Below are 22,719 nucleotides of genomic sequence, written 5' to 3'. Positions count from 1 at the left end.
TGAAATGATATCCAAAGGCCACTTCCCTTCAGTCTGATTACTGCTTCACAGCTAAAATGGCCTGGATGAAATAACCCTACCTAATGAAAGGTTTACTTAACTAAAAAAATACTTCGGTACTATCACTAAAAATGCATTTTGGTAGAAAATGTGCTACTTCAAAAGTAGGAAGAAGACTTGAGATGATGTCGGTTAAATGTTTCACAATGTAAAATGATCCACTTCGTGATGATGGAGATCTGTTGGAAAGCCTCCATGTTTCAAAAGGGTGAAGCTAGCACAGTGCATTTACAGTTTAAGAGGTGTACTGGACTTTGAATACAAACACATTATTTCTCTCTGTAAATACACTTTACATCATGGCAAAGGCATCAGCCAACAAGGTGATTATTATGGTTTTTGAGGGAGACTAAAAAGGACACAGAAATGTAGCGCAGCTGTCAAGTCTCCCTGGCAGGCCACTGCACATTAGTATTTAATAAAATCCCCAGAGATAGCATTTAGCATCCCTCTCCTACTGTTCCTTGTTGGCTCCACTGTCCCCAGCTGAACAAAGCCTTTGTTATACTCTTGAGCACAGCGATTTCAGCTGAGCTATTTATTCATTGTGACCTACTAGAACTCACATGATCTGCTTCCACACAAAAAGTCCCTAAGAAAGAAAGAAAGAAAGGAGTAGCTCTCTGGGGTGACGGAACAAAACAAAACAATGTACTTGTCAAAACTCTAATACTAATAGCAATCAGATTGTTTCTAAACCACACTGCCATAGCAAAACCTGGTGGCTATTTAATAAATAACTAACAGTCCAATCCACTTTCCTCGTGCATGCAGTAAGCCACATGGGAAGAAGACGGCGATTGTGCATTTATTAGCATATGTTTGCTTTTAGCTGCACAAGTTCAGAAAAGGCTAGAGAAAGAAGCTTAATGCATTTATCCTTTGAGATGGTGTAGGGAGTCCTCTGAATCCTTTACTGCCACCCACAAAATAAAACACTGGGGAAAAGTAAGATCCGCTGACACAAAAACACAGCTACTTTGGTTTGCAGACTATCAAGATAAATACGCTGAAGAGAAAATCTTTACAGTCATATTCCAAGGTGAACTTGAAGCTGTAGCAAAAATTATATATATGAATATGTAACAGAGCAAGTCAGAACCATGTGTAATCATCTCAGATGCAACCAGATAATAAAAAGCCAAGAATCAGTTTCAGATGACTTGTTGAGAAACCTTGCTTGACAGGGTCACTTGAGAAGTGGTGAAAGGGAAGCACCATGTGCCTTTGTTTTAGGACTTGATACGTCTCACCAAACATTCTCAAAAGAAAACTATACAGACACAGTTTATCTCCATGTTACGCATACAAAAGCCAAAACCAATCTATTCTCAGAGACTGAGTCAATAGTTCACAGAGAGCACTTCCAGCTGGGTGCCAGCTGAATCTGACACGGACATGTTTTGTTCAAAACCCTTCTGCTTCTAGTTAACACTTTCACTAATCCGGACGGAGAAATCATGAGTATGTTCATAAAAACAGTCTGACAATACTGAACTAAGAACAAAAGCAGGAAATCTCAGAAACACGATTAACATAAACTGTTTTTACAAACTGAAGACATGATCTAAAAATCCACAAGGCAGATTTTGGTTAAAAAAAAAAAAAAAGTGCAGTAATATACGTAGGAGAATTCAAAAATGTAAATGCATCAGCAGTTACAGTGGATCACAAGCTGAATTAAGTAAAAAAAAAAAAGTTACAAACTTTCAAAACCTGTAAATCTCATTCCACCATGTGTTAATGTGAGTTCCATCTGTCCTGTAGGATATATAGTTGTCTGCTGTAACTTTATCTGTCATACTGACATACTGACAAAGTTTCTGCTGGATTAACGTATCAAAGACCTTGCTGTTTTACTTATCATTTGCAACTTCAACTTTTTCAGTGGTAATCACTGTTAAGTTTTAACTCTTGCACGTCTCTTCTTTCCAAGTATAGAAAAAGGCAAACCACCAAAAAAAATCTGTTTTTCCTCTATCTAGAAATAAACCTCATGATCAGCTATTCAGTAATGTATTTACCAGAACAGCCTGTACCCATGCTAAACTTAAGACTCCTCCTGAATACGAATTACTTCAGAAGAGCTGTTGTGTTCCCCTAGAAGACATGACATCCAAACAGTGCAGGTTGTCACCAATGGTTTACTATGCCCAAACGCAGCCAGGAAGATCAGTTGCACCCTGGAGATCAGGCAGTGGGCACTGAACAGTATTCCCACCACCCCTGCTTTCTTATAATTTATGATGAAGATTACTTCTCTTGCACAGCTTTTGACCACTGGAAACCTTCATTACTCCAAATCTATTCTACCCTTTGAGGACTGAAACAACCAACGCTCTCAAGTGCTCAAAGACCTATTTTCCCCCACATAAATTTGACATAACCTAGGTGTATTAACTTACACTCGTCACTTTTACTGGACCCACTGACGGTATATACCAAGGTTACATCAGTCAGCTGTAACTGATGTAACCAGTTTACAAGTCCACAAGCTTATGAACTGTTAACAACTATTTCCATTTTATAGCATGAAGTATCTGTTTAAATAATAGGAGGAAATTTCAAGAGATAAAATATGCAAGGAACTTACATAAGCCACATTAATACAGTTAATTAACGATGGCTTTCATATATTAAACTTTGCAGTAAAACACGCACAAAGCTACATTTCTGATTCAGTAAACCCAAAACAATCTGATTGTTTCCCTACAATCAATATGAAGCTCCTGTGCATTCTTCCAGTGAGTGGATGGTAATTAGTTTCCTAATTAAAAAATCAATGCATTCAACTAAACACAGAGCTTTTAATTTGCTCAAAACTGTTTAGCCCAAATTTAGTTTGGTAAGTTTTCCTCAACTGCAGAAAAAAATACAACATATATCAAGTAGACAGTGTTAGAAAACCAAACTTTAAAACATACAATTCAGTTGTGTGCAGTTTAGCTAGCATCCAGCATCCCTATCAAGATGGATTAGACTAACAGAAAATCTGTGGTGCAAGCAGAGTTTTTCATAAGCAAATGGAAACTGTAGTGAAATTGACAGTTTTCATGAAGATCAGTTTCAGAAAAGTCCTAATCGTCATGGTATTGAAACGTTATCATCACTACCCATGTCTAAACACATTCTTTGTGATTATTTGTTCTCCATGTGCAGATAGAAAAAAATCACCTAGGAAGTTACATTGATAATAGCTTCTTGTTGAAATGTAAGCTACTTTAAGAAAGGGACAATTACTTTTTTTTTTTTAAGGCTGCTATTTACTTCAATAGCGGTTCATTCTGTCTAGCTATAAAAAAAAACCAACCACGTCTTATCTTGTTTCATTATTTTATATGTTTCTATGAAACTACATTAACTTCGCAGTTAAGGTTAAACACTTGTTCACCGACAGCAAGCAGCAGCACATTTCTGGATTGTTGTTCTTTCTTTTTTTTTAAGCTGGAACTCGATTTCAGCAGGCTTCGATGTGACACACAGGGAAAACAATCGCCCTGACACTTAAGAAGGGTGGACACAGGTAGGTGCATGATGGGGGCTCTCTCCTACCCCCAATTAGAGCATCTCAGACCTAAATACCACAGGAGCACACCACACTCATGGGACTGCTGTGAAGCCCCCATTACAAGAGATGCGCCCAAGTATCTTCAGAAATGCTTTTGTAATTAACAGCATTAACATCTCTCAAAACGGTGTGTTTGTTAAGTCTGGTAATGTAGCTAGTTTTCCGTGTAGATTAGGTATTTAACAGGCTGACTGACTTTTACTGTGGCGCTGAGGCGCGGCGGGGACTCACTCACTTGATGACCGTGCCTTTGGCGCCCCCCGCCGTGGTGAGCATGACGCGCGTGGTCAGGCTGCCGCGCAGGTCGTCCTCGTCCAGCCCCAGCAGCGCCGCGCAGCACTCCAGCGCCGTCTGGCTCCGCGCCTTCAGCGTGCAGCCCCCTGCCGAGCAACCGCCACAGCCGTTACCGCGCCGCCCAACCGCCGTAACCGCCGCCCTTCAGCCCCCTCAGCCCCTGCCCCTCCGCCCCCCTCGCCGTGTCACACGCGTTTTTAAAGCGTTTTTAGTGTTTGGTCAGAAGCGTGAGGTGACTGAAGGATGTTACCCGATTTTCTATTTTTTTGACGATGTTGAAATACACAGCACCACAAGCAAGGTTTTGCCGCTCTGCGGTGTATTCCTAACCACTTTTAAATCCTTTCCTTTTTTTTTTTTTAATATAGATCTTGAAATTCTGACTCCATATCACTCAAAAGTTCCCACATTTCCACAAAGAATGCCAACTAACCTATAATTGATAGGTTTTGCCTTTAAATGGTCCCATTTCATAGGCATACCAAAACTATCTGCTTTAAGGCGTACTTCCTAACGTTAATGAAACAGCTGCGGGTTTGCAATTTTTATGTAAAATCCTAGGAAATAATGAACTGCAATAATCTTGGAACAGCAGCTTCAGAAGAATGGAAGTTAGCATCTAGAAATGTATTCACAGATTAAAGATGTGACTAATGAAATGACTAAATATGACTACAGATGTGATAAAGACTTAATTCTCAAAAAAAAAAAAAAAACTATGCCTCAAAAAAATCTGTATTTTTAGAACATTGTTCTACACATACATTGTTCACAAGCTAACCTGCTTTTGAATGGAAGAACCATCCCAAAATACAGAAGTAGCAAAAAGCATTGCTAACACCTAGTAACTAACTGCAGCGATGCAAGCTGCTGAATGCCGATGTTCCTGTAATCCTCCTGACTTCCCTGCTATGCACAGAAGCGCCTGGCACAGCTGCCTCCCAATTGTCACACATACGAGATGAACAATTTCCTAGATAAAGAGGTGGAAGGTGCACTTGGTCCTGCTAGTCAAACATTGCTTGAGTTCCTTAACTCTGCACTGATGCCAAATCAAAGAAGTGAGGATGGAGTGCTCAGAAGATTAAGACTTACGTGGATTGATTTTGGAAGCTCTGAAACACCAAACGTACTGCAGTCTGCTCTTGTTTGGTGTTTCCTGGATATTTGAAGCAGCAACAAAACTTTAAAGGGTGTCTGGTACAGAAGTGTACTTCCTGGAGCAGTTTGAATGAACACCCTGTGTGCACACTTACAAGGTGAGAGCAGAATAATGCATGAATTTGCAATGACCATTTAAAAAATGTAAGACTTGACTCCAGGAAATATGGGTTGGAATTTCAGCAATGTAAATAACTGTTCTGGTGTTAAAAAGGGTGTCTGCTTCCCTTCTCTAACCTCTGACTTTCCATACCACTTGTAGTTCCCCTTCTCCTTGTTTGCTGGCCTCCTAAAATTCCTTCTCCACTCACATTTACATCTTTTTCACTATGTCCACCTTGTCTTATCTTTGTCAACCCCAAACTCTCACCTCACAGAAGGCCTAAGTACAGAAGCTCTCTGCCAGCTTACTACCAAGCCATGAAGCCACTAACCTTCTCTACCCTCATTGTCCTCTTATTTTCAGTCATCTTCATGAAGATGGCAAGATCAAAAATTGAAACTGGGGAGGTTCTGATATGACAGCTTCACTGTGACAATAATTAGGCAGTGGAACAAGTTTCCCAGAGAAGTTGTAGAATCTTCTCTTTGAAGTTTTTCCCATCCCTATGAACAACCCTGAACTATTTGGTTTGAATTCAGTGTTGGCCCTGCCTTGACCAGGAAATGTTGGACGAGAGACCTCCTGACAACCCTTGCCACCTGAAGGTTTCTGCAATTCTGTGGTGATTCTGTGCTTGGATCAGGAGCCACTGAATTTAAGAGGCTAATATTCCTTTAATTCTTCATTCAAAACACCTTTTAAAATGTTCTTTGATATGCCCTTTTAAAAAATTTTACCAGGCTTGGCAACAGCTATATGTGCATGAAGTAAGACTACGAGGAACTGATCTCATTTTATCTTGCAATGACAGATGAAGATCTGAATGACTATTTTTTCTCCTATAGTCATCTTTGTAGTAAGTCCAGACCAGGAGTTTCTTAATTCTTTAGGAATCTACGGACAACAGTCCTCAACTTACAAAGGCTGATTTTAGTAGTAAGGCAAAAACAACTATTCCCAAAATGCTGATTCCCCCTTCACGAGCCTTCCTGTGCATTCTGCTAGTAAGTACCAGCTACACTCGTACCAACTCCTCTTGTGAGCTAACATCTTAAAATCATTAAGTTTATATTTACCAAAAAACTTATTGCAATTTTTCTTCATCTCTTGAAAATACTTAATGTGACATTTTGGGAAGCCAAAGAACATACCGCCTTTCACTACAGATGCAGTTTCTAATTTCAAGACGTTTTCATGACATTAGCAAGAAGTTCGATTTTTTTGTTGTTACTAAAATTCAAGTAGTTTTGAGACACAAGATGTCTCTTTATATCAAAATTCACATTAACAATTTCTTGAACAATTTCAGTGAGAGTCTTTTTGCTTTCAGAGCATATAAATTACAACTTTAAAACAAGTAAGTAAACTTGACTGCAAAATGGGGCGATTAAAGGCTGAATTACCCTTCAATATAAGGGAGTGTTCTAAAGCAGTAATTCACGTGAAAAATAATAATCAAGAGACATTTTCAGTATTTTTTTACAGAAATCAATTTGTTTTTTCTAACCTGAAGTGCTCCCAGCTTCCTCAAAATCAATATTTCCAAGGTGAAGGACACCAGCCACTACTCTAAAAAGATCAAGTTTTTCTGCATCATCCAGTCCAATCTTCTTCATTGCTGTGCACATTCTGTTGAAATCTCCATGATCATCTAAGAGTGGGTCCTTCAAGGAACCTGCCTTAAGATACTATAAAACAACAAGATGAAAAAACAACAACAAAAAGATCAGTGAGTTATTTTAAAAATAAATGTAAACAATTATTTCCAGGCAAGAATACCATAACAAAAAGTATAAAAAGCATGCAAAACTCAAACTAAGTAGAAAGAGATTAGAGCTTTTCATATAATACAGGCTTTGGAAGAATCCTGATTTGTTTTGTTTATACTTCAGAGCATGACCCTTAAAACTGCAACCTACTTTCAGAAAGCAGAACTTGGAGAGTTTGACAGCTTAGGACAGGAGAGCACAGGATGGTCAGCAATGGAAAGGGAAAAGTTTGTACCTCTAAAGTACATATACCAAGGAGTATTTCTAACCTCCAGCAATTGAAAGACCACTGGGGTCCTTGTAATAGGATTACAGAATGGCTTTGACAGGCCATGGGAAAGGAGTACAGGACAAATTAGAATTGGAAGCATATTCCCTATGAGTATCCACACAGACTTACATAAAGGAATATGCTTGTTAAGATTTGCTGGTGACAAAGAAACAGTAAAATTGTTTGCCAATATTCTATTGGCAAAAAGAATAGCAGCTAGATTACAATATATCAATTTAACATTTTGCTGACAGAATTTCCTATTTTAAATACATCAAAAGTCATTTTAATAACTGTTATAAATAGTAGTGAAACATCTGCATGCAATCAAAGACTAACTGAACATGCATAGATTGATTCAGGCTTTTACAATTACTTTAAAATGTTTTCAACTAAGAATTACTCATTTAAGTAGAAGCCTCATTAACGTCAAATAAGCTAACAATTCTATCAAAACAAAACACCACATGCATCTGAAAAATTCACTTCACACAACATTTAAACACATCAATAAAATTAAACTACGTGTTTTAATTATGTAAAATGATCACCTCATCTTCCTGATAAGGAAAACACAAAAATAATTTAAGTATTAATTGACTGTTCCAGCTATTTTTCTTAAAATAAACAATCAATATTTTCATTATAATGACAGAGCAAATATTCATACCTGATTTTAAAAAATGAACAATGTATTTGAACTGAACAATGTATTCCCTGTTTAAGTGACTAGATTAGATTTTTACTTCATTGAAATTTGAACCTCTATTGCTCCTTCAAATTGACATGGCTGCAATATAAATGTATTATGGCATATGTTCCACTATTTAATGTCCAACACATTTTCAGAATTACTCTTTCAGCATGCTGTAGTTTTAGAGAAACATTTCTGCCAAATTAAGTCCTTTAGAGACATGACAGAACACCAGATTGTAAATCGCATCAGTGACCACATCTTTGAGTAGCAAGAATAAGTGAATGCTGATACTGTATGCCTACATAAATGGCCAACTTCACTACACATCTTCATTTAAGGCAAATTAGGCAAACTGAGGCAAAATCTCCCAAATATCTCAGCCTATACACTTGAAGAGTTAAGTATCTAACAGCCTTCTGCCTTACAGTATTATCATATCAATACTTCCGTATCTTGCTCTCCATCATCCCTGATTACAGAAAAGAACTTACATTCAAGACAAGGAAACTGGCATTATGTGCTCCATATTACAACATTATAAACATCAGAAACCTGGGAGTGGACTTTCCAATGCTGACCTGAGCACAGGAAGCATCTCTACTGTCCTTCATAACTACGCACAAGCTACGTACAATCCCAAACCCAAGTTCTCAAAAGTAAAAGATCATCATTGGGGGAGAGAAGCTCTTGAGTCAACTTGTCTTAATATTATTCCTCATGTAACTTGCCCTGCTATTGAATCATAAGTATGGGTTTCTTTAAGCAAAGAGAGATCTTCCAGCTATACAAATGAAAAATTCTTCCTTTAGGTATGAATAGATGAAAATTCTATTAGAGATTAGAGTGGAATTACAATGAAGTGTTTAAACAACTTCCAATACAGATATACTACCAATTCATATTAATTTCTTGAAGTGTCCTCAGGCAAACAAGCTCAAAGGCTTAAGGATATAAATTCTGATAACGCTTTTTTAAAAAATGTAACAGGAGATGGAACAAGAGGAAAAAAATGTTCTGAAGTTCCACTTGCCTCCAGGAAACGCCACTTTCTGGTGTAAGTCAGAGGAAGGGAGATTTACTTGTTTTACAAGTAAAGTTGTGCTAATATTTTAGAAAACAGTTTGGAACATCACTTCAAAAATCCAGACAGTCAAAACGGCTTTGGAAGAAAACTACTGCTTCTGACGTATTCCTAACACTATTAAAATTTAAAAAGAAAATGATAAAAAGTCTTGATAGTTTTTTGTTTTCCACAGAAGACATTCTGAATCATTAAGTGTTATATTATAAGAATGAAAAGGAAACAATTTTATATAGTGTTACACTTGGAATTTTAAGATGCACATCAAAATATATTTTTAGGACTGAATTCCAAAACCCTTACCAGTAACTATTTAGACCTATAAAGATGTGTAAAATGAACATTTCATTCCACATTGCAAAACTGTAATCATTTTCAATGCTCTCTGCATTAGTTAATACAAACTAACTGAAGATACAAAACATACCTCAGGACTCTTGCGATTTTGCAAAATCTGCTTGTCTGTTTCTTTGTTAGCAAAGTACCTGGTACAGCCCCGATTTAAATACTGCAACAATAAAAACAGAAAAAATGCACACTTAAAGGCAGAAGTGAAAGAAACTTATGCTATTATTTAATGCTCACTTTACATGGCTTGTTTCTATAACATAATAACAATACTACAGGTATTCAGAATTCATTCCTTGAAAAAGTTTTTATATTTTTTCATAATATCTAAAAAAAAAAAAAGAGAGAAGTGCAACTGTAACAAAGTTCTATTGAAAGGTTTTCAATTTTGACAACTGAAGTAGTTTTTGACAAAATGGGACATTCATTTTGTTAAGTCCCACCATCTTTTCTTTGTTTAACTCTACTAAACTTACTACATTACATAAAAGACAACTAAAATCAGGAATCAAGAAAATAAATTTTATGGCCAATTTGCAATACCAAATTTTATCCCACCAAGTTGTAAATAACATCAGATAAAATTCAGAATAACATTTATGTTCTCTGCAATATAGAAGCTTTAGATGGTGTTGTGAGGTGGTGAGAGAGAGAGGATCAAAGAAATTGTGGTACTATCTATAATGTACTTGTATGGTTGTTTTTTTCCTCACCAGTGATATATTTCTATATGCAATCAGAGACATAGCATAATAAAAACCTTGAACAGTCTTAAAAGTTTATAACCTGGTACAAGCAGAAGCCTAATTCAGAATCTGGCTTTTGATATTCATCTCAAATTGTATAGTAAAGGAGACAGATCAAGCATTCAGATGATGACTTACACCTCCAGTAAAATAGGATCATCACATCAAATTCTCTTTTCTGTTTTGTTCAGCTGAAAATAAGAACTCTGTCCAAAATCGTGGTAAGAGCTCTTTGTCTAAAGAAACTGAACTGATTTCTTGGTCTGCCCATATACAAAGAATTTTGCAACTAGACACATGCAGTTAATTCTACACTTTGATTAAAATTTATATACACAATTTAAAAAAATATATCAAAACATAAGGCAACCTGAATTCTCTTTTGGAAATCAAGATGTGAAAAAATTCAGCTTCTCATATCCATCAGCTATAGTCCAGGTGCAGATTTACTGTGCAAGTTTACCTTCAAAGCCATGTGGTGCAGTCAAAGCCACCTGGACCAACAAGGCTCAGCAGAGGATTACCTAATGACTTTGAATCTCTGAAAAGTCCTGCAGGGGAACCCAAAATATGAGCAACCAGGGCTGCATGTTCTTGTGTGGCTGTGTTCAGAGAAGAGTCGAGAAGAGGAACCTGTAACTCCTCATAGCCTTTTTGCCTTGTAAATTCACACTTCCCTAGGGGAATTGAAGGGGAAGAGTGAACTAAGGGAGAGGTAGCCCCATCAGCACTGCTGAAATTCAGACAGTTCAGGCAGGTGAAGCCAACGCAGTTGTCTTGGTTCACGTGCCCAGAGCAAGCACGGCCAATGCAGAGACAGCCAAACGCACAGGGAGGAGATTACAAGGGATCGCTTAAATCAAGGGCAGGCAGGGAAACTGGGAAAAGAAAAGAGCTTTGTTATCCCTTGTCTTTTAATGTCATTTCGCTTCTGTGAAAAATGAGAACCGCCTTAGATCTGAGATGGTCCTATTTTCAAGTCAATACAGTTAAGAGAAACCAGGCATTGAGCAAAACACACGAGTCTTAAGGCCCACACTGTCTCTAACTTGGACTTTGACTTGACAATCTAAAAGCCACAAGGAAAGTGGCAAAACAGAGCAAATGTAAAACTGCACCCCTAGGGATGGATTTTTCTAAACAACTTATTTGAGAATAAAATCTTTTCCTGATAGTTTTTCTTGACAGGCCTCCAAAAGATTAACATTGATATCTAAACACTGATCAAACACCAAATGCTAGTTAGCACAATATCTCCATCTATGGTTAGAAGCCTGATAGATTGTATTTCCTCAGTAATTAACACAAGACAGATACATAGTCAAGAAATAATGTGGTAAAAAAGTGAAACAAGCGTTATTACTTACAGCCATATTTTATGACAAAAACCTGAAGCAGCAAATGAGTGAAGAGCACAGAAAAAATAATCCTTACAGCAGAAGTCCAAAAAATGATATGATAGCATGACAAGGCAGGTGTCACTGTAAGCTCTTTGTAAATGCAACAGGCACAGTGAGTGCCTTCTGTGCAGGCGCTCGTGTTGTTCAGTACTGCACTGCACCAGCCTGATTTTAAACAGGTTATAATTTTGACATCCGCAATTGTATGTACCCTCATGAGCAGAGCTTTGATGAAAAAATTCCCGAGAGTGAGCACATGATGTATCCAGTTATAGAATTAACAATCTAGGAGCTGCAAGAAATAATTTTCAATGGAGCAGTGACTATGCAATAAAAATACATCTTTGAAAATCTGCTCGAGATTTTAGATTTAAAACATACAAAAGAATACTGCGTGTAACAGTTGGACAGTAAAGAAGAAAGCTTTGGCTTTTAGGGAGCAAGACATCTGGATACCACAAGAGAATTGCACGATGTGTATTGTACAGAACTGCAGCTCTGCACCCGGGCTCATCAGCATGCAGGCACAGACCTGGCCGGCTGAAAAGGCAGCAGCAACCTGTTTAGTGACTGGTGTGCAGCTGCCATGCCCACAGCTAACATAGGTGTCACCTTGATAACTACTGCTTTGTACAAAAGTAGTAGGAATGCTGTATCTTTAAGGCTTCTAAGCCTGTACTAAATTCTGATGAAAGTGAGTGTAAAAGATATAGGGTAAAGTAACAGATAAGCACAGTGCAACAAGTTTTATTGAGAAAATGAAGTAGTGGAAAAACACCAACAAAAACACTTAACACGGTAGCATAATGCTTTGTTAGCAGTGCTCCTCGCCTCACTTAAGAAAAAGGAAGTCTACACAGATGACAGTTAATTTATGTCTATAATTCCACATGCTCTCCAGGTTGGCGTTACAAAACCCTTACAAGCCCTAGGCAGCAATTTGCTCTGTGTGCTTTAGAAATGCCCAGAGTTCTGCATCACCGAGATTCCAAGCCAAGCATAAAGCAAGAGACAATGGAGAGATGGAGACAAATGACAGAACTCCAGCAAACAGCTCACAAAGTATCTACCAGTAGGATCTGATTTGCCAATGTTTTTCGTATTGACACAAGTCAACAAAGCACAAAATGATGTTTGTAGATACTTACAGTTCAAGTGTGTTTCTCAAAAGGATATATATATCCTTTTGATATACATAGATATATAAATCATGTATGAATAAGAAAAGTGCAGGAATGAGTGACTGCAGTCTTCACCTTACTAGTAAAATTGGTGATGACAGTCTAAAATGAGAGAAGGCTTAGAAGGACCCCAAGTGGGAAAACAGAAGCCTGCTTTAATAGGAAAGGAAAAAAACAATCAGGAAAACAATGAGAAAAAAGTTGTACAACAGTATTAGTTCAGCAAGTACAACCGTATTAGTTCAGCAAGAAAAAAAAAATGACTGCATGCCATGGTTTTGGCTGGGATAGAGATAATTTTCTTTGTAGATGTTTGTATGATGCTATGTTTTGGACTTGTGATGAAAATAGTGGTGATAACACACTGATGTTTTAGTTGTTGCAGAGCAGTGCCTACAAAGAGCCAAGGACTTTCCTCTCCTTGTGCTGCCCTGCCAGCGAGGAGCTGGGGGTGCACCAGGAGCTGGGAGGGGACACAGCCAGGGCAGCTGGCCAAAGGGATGGCCCACACCAGGTGGCATCGTGCTCAGCAATAAAACTGGGGTAAAGAAGGAGGAAGGGGGGACCACTGGGAGTGATGGCATTTGTCTTCCCAAGGAACCACTACCCGTGATGAGCCCTGATGTGCTGGAAGTGGCTGAACTCCTGCCTGCCGATGGGAGGTAGCAAATGGTTTCCTTACTTTGCTTGTACATGCAGCTTTTGCTTTGCCTAGTAAACTCTATCTCAGCCCATGAGTTCTTGCACTTTTACCTCCCCAGTTCTTTCCCCCATCTCTGGGGAGAGAGAGCAAGCAGCTGTGTGGTGCTGAGCTGCCTGCCGATTTAAATCACAACACTGCAATAAGAGAGGTGTGGAACACTGAGAATTAAATGACAATTTAAAAATAAGGGAAATAGGGTTGGAGTAACTCACACAAATATAGAAAACAAAGTAAAGATTTTGACTGGCAAGAAGGACAAGAAAGCGATAGGAAATTGCATCATTTGTCAATTGTTTTTGAAAACCATTCAGTGAAATCTGAAGCAAGGGAAATGGAGGAGAAAGAAGGAAAGCAGCAAAAAAAAGTTAAAAGTTAAATTGCAGTAGTAAAACTGTTTAGTGGAAAGATGGGAGGAAGAGAATGCAAAAGCTTAATGGTAGCACAGAAAGCCAGCCTGCTTGTGGGATTTCTACTGGAAACATAACACACAATCAGGGTTATCAGGCAAAACCACATGATCTCACAAAAGGGAAAAAATGTCAAAAATAAAGCATGAGGAGAAGAAGGGAAGGCAGTAAACAAATCAGAAGTCGTAAGAAGAGCCACACTGGACTGAATTAAAAGGTCCATACTATCCAATGCTTTATCTTTAGCCGTGACCTGCATTTCACGCCAGGATTTTACTATTCCTTTTTGAGCTGAGATGATAAAACTCTGCACCCTATTTACAAGTATAATGGTATAACACACCATTTCACTCTCATTTACTTTCCTAGTAACTCCTAAAATCCCACTCTGCTTTTTCCCTGCCACTAAACATTAAGCTCACATTTCTAAAGATGTACAATAATTCACGTCTTATTTCCTCCCAGTTTATTTTGAGTTCATTTTCATTTAGGTATGGTCAAAAGTATCACATTCAACACTGTATTTATATTTTATTGGCTACTCCATGGCTTGAGTGACTGGACCAGTAACAGGTTGTTGAAAGATAGCCAAAACTCAGGAAAAAAATAAGTAGTTCTAGGGAAAGAATAAATTAGCAGATATAAAACTTAAGAAACGGAAGCATGCTTAATGAACAGAAGTAATAATCCTGGCAGGAAACATTGAGCATGGGCTTCAGGTCAAATGGAGATAAAAGTGTAAGCTTTCAGCCTAAGGGAGTGTCAAGTCTCATCATGTAACCTGGAGTGACCAAGAACGACAGAGACTCCTGTCAGATGAAGAGAGGAATGAGAGAAACTCAAAATTGGAGAAGTACTAATGACAAATCTAGATAGTAGAGAAAGACAGAAACAAGATGTAACAGCGTAGGAAAGAGAAGTGATGTGAAAGCATATAGACTGAGAAAAGAAAAGCACAACCACCCTGTCACTGCAGTTTGATCCCTGGTACGAAGTGTGAGGTAAAAATAAAGGACAGAATTGCAGGACAAAATTCCCAGGTCCTCCTAAATGCACAGTTGGAAAAGGAAGAAATAAATGCAGTTTTTCAGATTTGATAATGGGTTACCCACAGAACAGTTGGATCACAGTCAAAGAATTTACACTTCACGCCACAAGAAGAGACCATAAAGAAATTACTAGCAGCTGGGTATGCAACAGTATATTTTTGGAAAAAGCAAAGATTCTTCAATTTTAAAAACACAGAGGGCAAGTACAGGAAATCTTCCAATAAAGATAATATGGCAGAGAGCCTTATGTCTAGATCAAATGGATTTAACAAAATAAGTTATTTTCTGAATTTTGTAACACAAAAGAGTTTGTCAAAGGTAACAGGTATTTTAATAAGATCTACGAGAGAAATCCACGTATGGCAATAATGAAAAGCTTTACAAACACTGACTCCAATACTCACCCTAAAGCTGTCAGGAGAACTTAGATACAGTTTTTCCCTAATGTCTTCTGGAGCACCAGCACAAAGCCTGTAAAAGATATGATAATTCCTCTCTTCTTTGCCTTGCACACAGATCCTAGATTTCTCCAGAAGATAATGTGATACAAATCCACCAACCACGGAGTTCTAGGAAGAAGAAATATTTTTCTGATTATCTGAATGTTTTTAGTTTACTAGAGATTCAGAGTTTTTCAATTTACAATTGTCTGACCTGGTTCTTTCAACAGATGCTGCTCCAAAGATTAAAATATGTCTATATCTAATATATATAAATCTTAAAAAAGAAACTGTTACCTTCACTATAACTTTCCCCAAGCTCATGCATTGCACCTACAAGGGCCTACTTCACACCCACAAGCAGCAATTCTATATGCAAATATATAAGCTATGGAAGCTAAAATATACCCAAAGAAAAATTTCAAAGGCTACACAGTGAGTAGTATTTTTGACAGAAAAAAAAAAAGTGTTCTATGACTTCTGTTACATACATAATATAGATGCAAGGTCCCAAAACTTCATATCAACAAATAAAAACATCAGTAATTCATACAAAGTATTAAAGCATTAAAATAGATTTATATCTGTTGATACATTATATGCAACTCATGCTTATTTGTGCACTAAAGAAATGCATAAATACTTAAGAGCAATTAAGTTATTCTTTAGATGTGCCTTTTCCCTCTTCTTGTGATGAGGAGAACAATTTTTATTCTTTAGTTATGGATGGAAGCAATTTTCCCATTGACTTGACCCACCATTTTCCAGTAATGACACAGTACTGTGTCTTTAGCTTTACTTTCAAGGTGATAATCAAATGTGGAAATCAAGGACAATAGGTATTTGATGCAAGATAGGTAAGTCTATTTAGCCTTCTTCCAATCTAGCATTTCCATTTCATGGTGAAAATCAACACTCGTATCAGTATCAAAATTCCAGTACCTTTTCGTTGAAGTGAATTTCCACAAATTTCCCAAAACGACTACTATTATTGTTGCGAATAGTTTTTGCATTTCCAAAGGCTTCCAATAGTGGATTTGCTGTTTAAAAAAAAAAAAATTAAAGAAGTGTTAAAATTTGATCAATAAACTACCAAAATGAAAGAGAGAATAAATACATATCAATGATCCACTGACCTTGTTGGGAATAACGTTTGAAAATTGAAGGAAAAGTATTAACTGTCAGGAATAACTAATTTTGCAAATTGTACTGGATATGCTGTGGTGGAATTCACAATGAAGTGCTTAAATAAATAAGACTGCAAGTTATTTGAATCAATACTGTAAGAAATTCAGAGACAATCACCAGAAATGATTCAGTGATGTTCTTCTATAGCAAGCAGGTAAATAACCAATACATAAACTCTATGATACAATACACAATTTGACATTTCCCAATGAGTTGTTATTCATAAAATCTAAACTACCCACTTATCCCACAGACAAAAATGCCACTTAAATGTCATGCATGCTGCATGTTAGATTGATTAGGGAATAAAAATACGTATTAGAAAAGGGTGTTGATTTCAAAAACAACTTTAAAATGCCCTTTCATATTAGCTCAGTTAAGTGAATGAGTTATTTTTTTTTTACTGGCTGCAGTTCTCAAGCACCTTAAAGGAAAACCCATACAGAACGAGTGGCAGCAATCTAATGTATGTTTTATATTTATATAAATCATGCATAGCTTAGGCAGTTTGAAAATGTTTAGTAGTTATGAAACACAAGGCTTCCGAAAGAATGCATTTTACTACCTCCGAAGACCAAAGAAAAACAATTTTCTGAATTGTACTAACAATAAACCAAGGAAAATATCTGCAATGTATTTTGACGCTTTTAACTAAAAAATATTAATTGGAAACTAAGTGAGCAGAAACTCAGATTTAAACCTCCACTGATGACCATCTACAAATTTGCTCCTATAAAAATTAAAATTTTATATGAAGGAATAACTACAATGGTTGGATAAATTAGGGATGATAATGCATTATTTAGCGGGGCATCAGCATTAACTTTTTTGTTTTGGCTAGGTTTTCATTTTTTCATATTTAAAGCTTATGAAAATGCAAGTATGACTTTATAACTGTCTTATTAAGACACCTTTGATAACTGTTCAGGTATCCAGATACTTTATGTAATGTTAATAGTTTTGAAGAATTGATTATGAATAAAGAGGAATTGCAAGAGGCCCTTCAGATAGGTTAAAGGCTCCTCTATTAATACAGATGCTGTAAGCATGCTCATTAAAATTGTGCTTAAAAAACTTTAAAATTCATGCATTGGATGCCATTTTAAATTTAAAAACAAAACAAAAACACTTTAATCATAATACCTGGAAGTACCAATTAATTTTATGGCATACTGCATCAGGCATTATCCAGTTCCTGGCCACTTTCTGTGTTCATTTAGCACGCAGTAGATTTCACTGAGAAATTGGTTTAAGCAAGCCTTCAGCACCAAGAGATTAAAGCCTGCAGTACTGCTCTTGAATAATCAATGGCTCAAATATGTAAACAGAAATATTTAAAGCAAAAGTAAAGATTTTTGGTTTAGGAAAAAATAAAAGTAATAAAATCCTGAAATAAATCTACTAGAAGCTATAGACTGACAGATCAGGCATTTTTAGAGTGGTTGTTTGGGTTTTGAGATATTTATGCTTTCTCAAAAAGTTATTTTCTGGTTAATTAGGAATTCCATGCAACATTAAAGATGCTCAACCGATTGACCAAAAACAAACAAAACACTCTCTTCTGACCTTGTCTGGGAATCTATTATAAAGATAGACACAATGAAAAAGAGAGAAACATTCTGGTGAGAAGGAGGAATTACGTCTTCCTGGTAGTAACAGGTATGAATGACAATATTATATTCTCCTTGCAGATTCATACAACATAAAATCCAATGTTGGGTACACGTGTGAAATTCAACTCAAAGTCAAGATCAAGTATCATATGACACCTTATTAAATAAAAGTAAAGCAAATCATAAATAAAAAATATATATATTTTAAGATCAAGGTACGTTCTGTCCTAGGAAGTCTGATAGTATTTTCATCATAGCTGATATTTTTTGACATTTCAAATTTGAAAAAAATAAAATAAGTTGGAACCTTAAATTGAATTAAACAAAATACATTACCTTCTACAATTCTATCATCAATGTCTTGGCCAGTACCATAGGACTCTGTCAAATACCTGTAAAAAAGATAAAAATAATAAAAATAAAAGTATCTTTCATGTGTCAGGTTACCTCAGTTCAACAGGGCTAGGCACCATACTTACTGACCACTTACTAAAGGGAGGGCATACTGATTATAAGTTCCACATTCCCGCATCCTTTTAAAATAAATACAATTTGACCTTTCTTTTTTTATAACAGAAATATTCTTGTAGACTTCAGATTCTTTTTCCAATACTTCAGGATATGTTGGAAATTTCTTTTAGATGAGCATATGGGAATTACACTTTTATACAAATACAGTAAATCTATTACTGTATTATCTGTATTTATTAGTAATCTCAATAGACTCATGAATTTTCACATGTATTTCCTGAATTAAAGTTCCATGCATACAGCTTCTGCATTCTCAACCATCAACGTTAATAAAAAGCCCGCATGTAGATTGTGAGATAGGAAATTGCAATACATATTTAAGGTATAGTTCAATTTAACAATTGAAGAAGGAATTTGAAAACAAATTCAAAAGTTTCTTTGAAGGTGCAGCTTTTTTTTCTTTTTGTTTTGTTTTTTTGTGGTTTTGTTTTTTGTTTGTTTGTTTGTTTTTTAAACACCACCACCACCTCCCCTGAGTACAGGGCATACCTTGTGGAAATGTATAACTAAATCTGGGACACATTAAAAACAGCTCTTGAAATAGAACCTTCCAAAAAAAGTTTAGAAACATTAACAGAGCTGTATTAGTAGTACCTTTTGCCTTCTGATTACACAAGGAAAAAGCCTTCCTGTTTTTAAAACTCAATGACATTTTGTACACAGACTCTGTGGGGGTGTGTGGCGGGGAGCAGCAGCAGTGGTGCTATTTGCCTGCCATGTAATCAAAACTTCCTTTGCTGAGAAGCAGAAGAATAACAGCCTTTGAGGACATTCCTCAGGGGATGCTCTCCCAGTGCCTGCGGTCTTTTTTTATTCTTGGCAGGATCAAAGTTGTGAGCTGTCTTCAGTTGGGACGTCCCCTATAAATATCATTACCATCACCTTGCCGCAACTCCTACAGCTCTCTGCTAAAGGTTACACAGGGGAAAAGAACAGTAGAAAGGACAGACAACCAACCAAGACAATTCTTCCTGGATGTGGGAGATAACACGACTGCTGAACATACATATGTGATGCAAGAGAAAAGGGAGTTCAAGATTTACACAGGGAAACAAGGATAAGGGGGGAAGGGAAAGCATTCACACTGCCTGCACTGTGCTTCCCTAGATAATCAGGCCACCTGTACTGTAGGTGAATTTAATGCAGCAGTGCGCTCCAGTTACAGTGCTTCAGAGTGATATAAAGCAGTTAAAGTATGACACAAATATGGTCAAAATCATTAAAAATATGTAAGGAAGAAAGGCTAGTATATATCAGCAATATGGCCTCCATATAGTTTATTATGTTTGATTTAGTATCTGTCATACCTGAACATCAATAAATAGATAAATCTCATTATTCAGTACTTATTCAGCAAATTAGGGTAGAAGTATATTATGGAATCCCTGCAGCTGTCTCAAAAATCAATAGTAAAAAAGCATGAATACTCAAGCAAACTGAAGAAACAAAGACAGGAAAAACAGACACATGCACAGTTATGGCAAAAACAAGTATGTCTTGCAAGGCACAATTAAAGTGCCTAATTTAAATTTTATCAACCACAGCACCAGATGCACGATACCAAAATGACTGCATCGTAAACCATAATAACTATATGATGTCACTGCAACCGATTTATGGTTTCTGTGAATATGCAGCCATTGCCATATGTTACCATGTCAGCATTTATGTTTAACCCTGTGAATTTCTTGTATTAAAGTGTATGTAGAAGGATACAGATAACTTACTGAATTGGGTCTTAATGCTACGTTACTGATTGATTACCTTAGAATTAACTCTGTATGTCAGACAAACACATCAACAAAAGAGATTCACTGAATAACTTTGCTCCAAAAGTACACACCTCAAAACAAATTTAGTGTTTTCTGTCTTGCCAGCTCCTGATTCTCCAGAAACTATGATGGACTGACTCATCTTGAGTACTTTCATATCACGGTATGCTTTATCAGCTTAAATAAAAGAATATATGAAACATGACAAAAATTATGTTTGCAACTCTCCTGAATATTAAAATAAAAATTAATCACAATACAAACAGGCAAATTTAACATTTTCAAGAATAAAAAGCAAATATTTTAAGTTACAATAGACTCAGTTGTAAAGTTTCTCTTTAAACTATATTATAGCTGCCCACCCTCCAACACTGACACGTTAGAGCTTAAAGTCCTTGGAAACAGAAACCTAATCAACTTTTCAGGACAAAATAAAACAAAGCAACCACGTAAAAATAAATCTCTTCTGTTAAATGCATCCACAAAACAGCTGAAAATCAATCTCACTTTAATAGTTCTTTTAAAGGGAAACTTTCAGTTGCATTTTGTAACAAGCAAAATCTGAGCCAAGGACACTTGGAAACACATTTGTGTATTTTAATTATTTTTTTGTTATGCAGCACGTACTGAAAAAAACAGCTGTTTAGACTTCAACAATTGTTTGATTACAAAACAAAGTTTAACACTCTCAGAAGGCTGTATTCCAATCAAATGCTGTATTCATAGTTTCCAGACTTTTTCTTAAACATGATTACTTTACAAGTGACTTAAAATAAGGTTTATCCCAGTAATAATATTTAAAAACATTTTCTGCCTGTAACATAATCATCTAAAAAGAAACAGCGCACGTGTGATTTGGTTATATAATGTAAGACCAATTAAAATCATTATATTTTACCAGTTTTAATTGTCATTCTTCACTTCTAAAATCTGAATTTTTTTTATTTTATGATTGTAAATTACATTAAAACTGCTTAGACATAAAACACTGGAGGTACAGAACAATCATAATTAGTTGCCAGATTCTTCAAGCTGCATCTCAAGGATGAGAAAATTTGCAATTTTAGCAATCACTTTTTATTTGCTAATAGCTTAAAGTAAACGAATTACAGTTACAGAGCCGCAGTTTGCATATAGCTGCAAAGTACTTAATGCTTGTTCTGTAAACGACAAAACCCAGACTCAATACATACCAATAGCAAAAACATGTGGTGGCAACGTCCCAAGTGATCTACCCTGGTACTTTTTAATAGTATCTGAAGAATAAAACTTGGGTATATCAAAATACGGATTCACTGCAATGAGAATGTTGGCTACGTATGTCTGTGAAGAAAACAATTAACAGCAAACAATTAGCTAGTATCCAACCAAGTGGTTAAGAGCAATTTTCTATTATTACTGAAGGGTACAGCTGAAGTATAACAATTACAATTCTCTCTAGCTAATAGGTACAAGAAGGGATATGTTTTCAGAGCTCCTCTAATTATCTTCTCAGGACTTCTGTGAAAAAGCACTTCTCAGGAGAATTTCCTAACCACTGAGCTGTGGAGTATGTCCTGAATTTGACCTTTCTCCCTCTTCTTTTAAATGATTTCCTATTGTATGAGTTGCTGGATCACGGATAAAACATCACTACTTCCTCCTCTAAACTAAACTCTTGGCTAGCACAATGCAGTCTCCTCCAATGACATTAATTTTTCACTATCAATGGAAGCAACTCAGCAGGAAGGACTGACTGGGAACACGCTCGAGCCAGGCAATAAAATCATTCAGCTGCAAGAAATTAGCTATGGCTGTTTCCACAGTGAGAAATACAGAATACAAATGCTCTGTAATAGAGAAGGAATTTGAGAAAAATCTCAAACCAGGTCTGCCTTTTAGTTTTTGACAATAAGGAAAACTAAAAAGTTTCGTACAATAAGGAAGGTCAAAGGTATCTTGTACTTAACATTTCTGAAAAACCTTTCATACTTTAGTTTTAATGGCCAGATTACATACAAGGATGAACAGATGTCTGCAGCACAGAAAAAAGCAGATTTGCAAGAAAAGATCTGGAGAAAATCAGATAAATCCTCAGCCTGAATAACTTATTTGCTTTGTTGTTACTAAGCATATCCCAAGACTGAATTTTGGACGCTATCATGACATGCTGACAGAAGATTGGACGCACAATATATTAATTTTCTTAGATGCTTCTATTTTCATCACTTATTTCTCTGATGGAAAATTCATGCACAGAGTTCCTCGTGAGCTGCAAGTTCTAATATTAGTTTTCCTCTTAGTAAGAATACAAATGTTGTTAACCAGCTCTAAAAATTAATAATAAAATAAAGAAAG

The 22,719-nt window shown here is 36.4% G+C and overlaps 1 protein-coding gene across 1 annotated transcript in view; it reads right to left on the bottom strand.

Moving 5' to 3' along the window:
- MYO6 (myosin VI) overlaps positions 1-22,719 on the bottom strand; it is a 106,576-nt gene that overhangs the window by 42,998 nt on the left and 40,859 nt on the right. The window contains 8 exon segments of the mRNA XM_035543169.2: positions 3,864-4,008; positions 6,694-6,874; positions 9,432-9,512; positions 15,243-15,407; positions 16,221-16,318; positions 18,416-18,471; positions 20,454-20,559; positions 21,576-21,705. Of these exon segments, the coding sequence (XP_035399062.1) occupies positions 3,864-4,008; positions 6,694-6,874; positions 9,432-9,512; positions 15,243-15,407; positions 16,221-16,318; positions 18,416-18,471; positions 20,454-20,559; positions 21,576-21,705 (962 nt within the window).

This window comes from Cygnus atratus, chromosome 3 (genome assembly GCF_013377495.2).
Source record: "Cygnus atratus isolate AKBS03 ecotype Queensland, Australia chromosome 3, CAtr_DNAZoo_HiC_assembly, whole genome shotgun sequence".
Lineage (NCBI taxonomy): Eukaryota > Metazoa > Chordata > Aves > Anseriformes > Anatidae > Cygnus > Cygnus atratus.
This window is presented reverse-complemented; position numbering and strand designations above follow the sequence as displayed.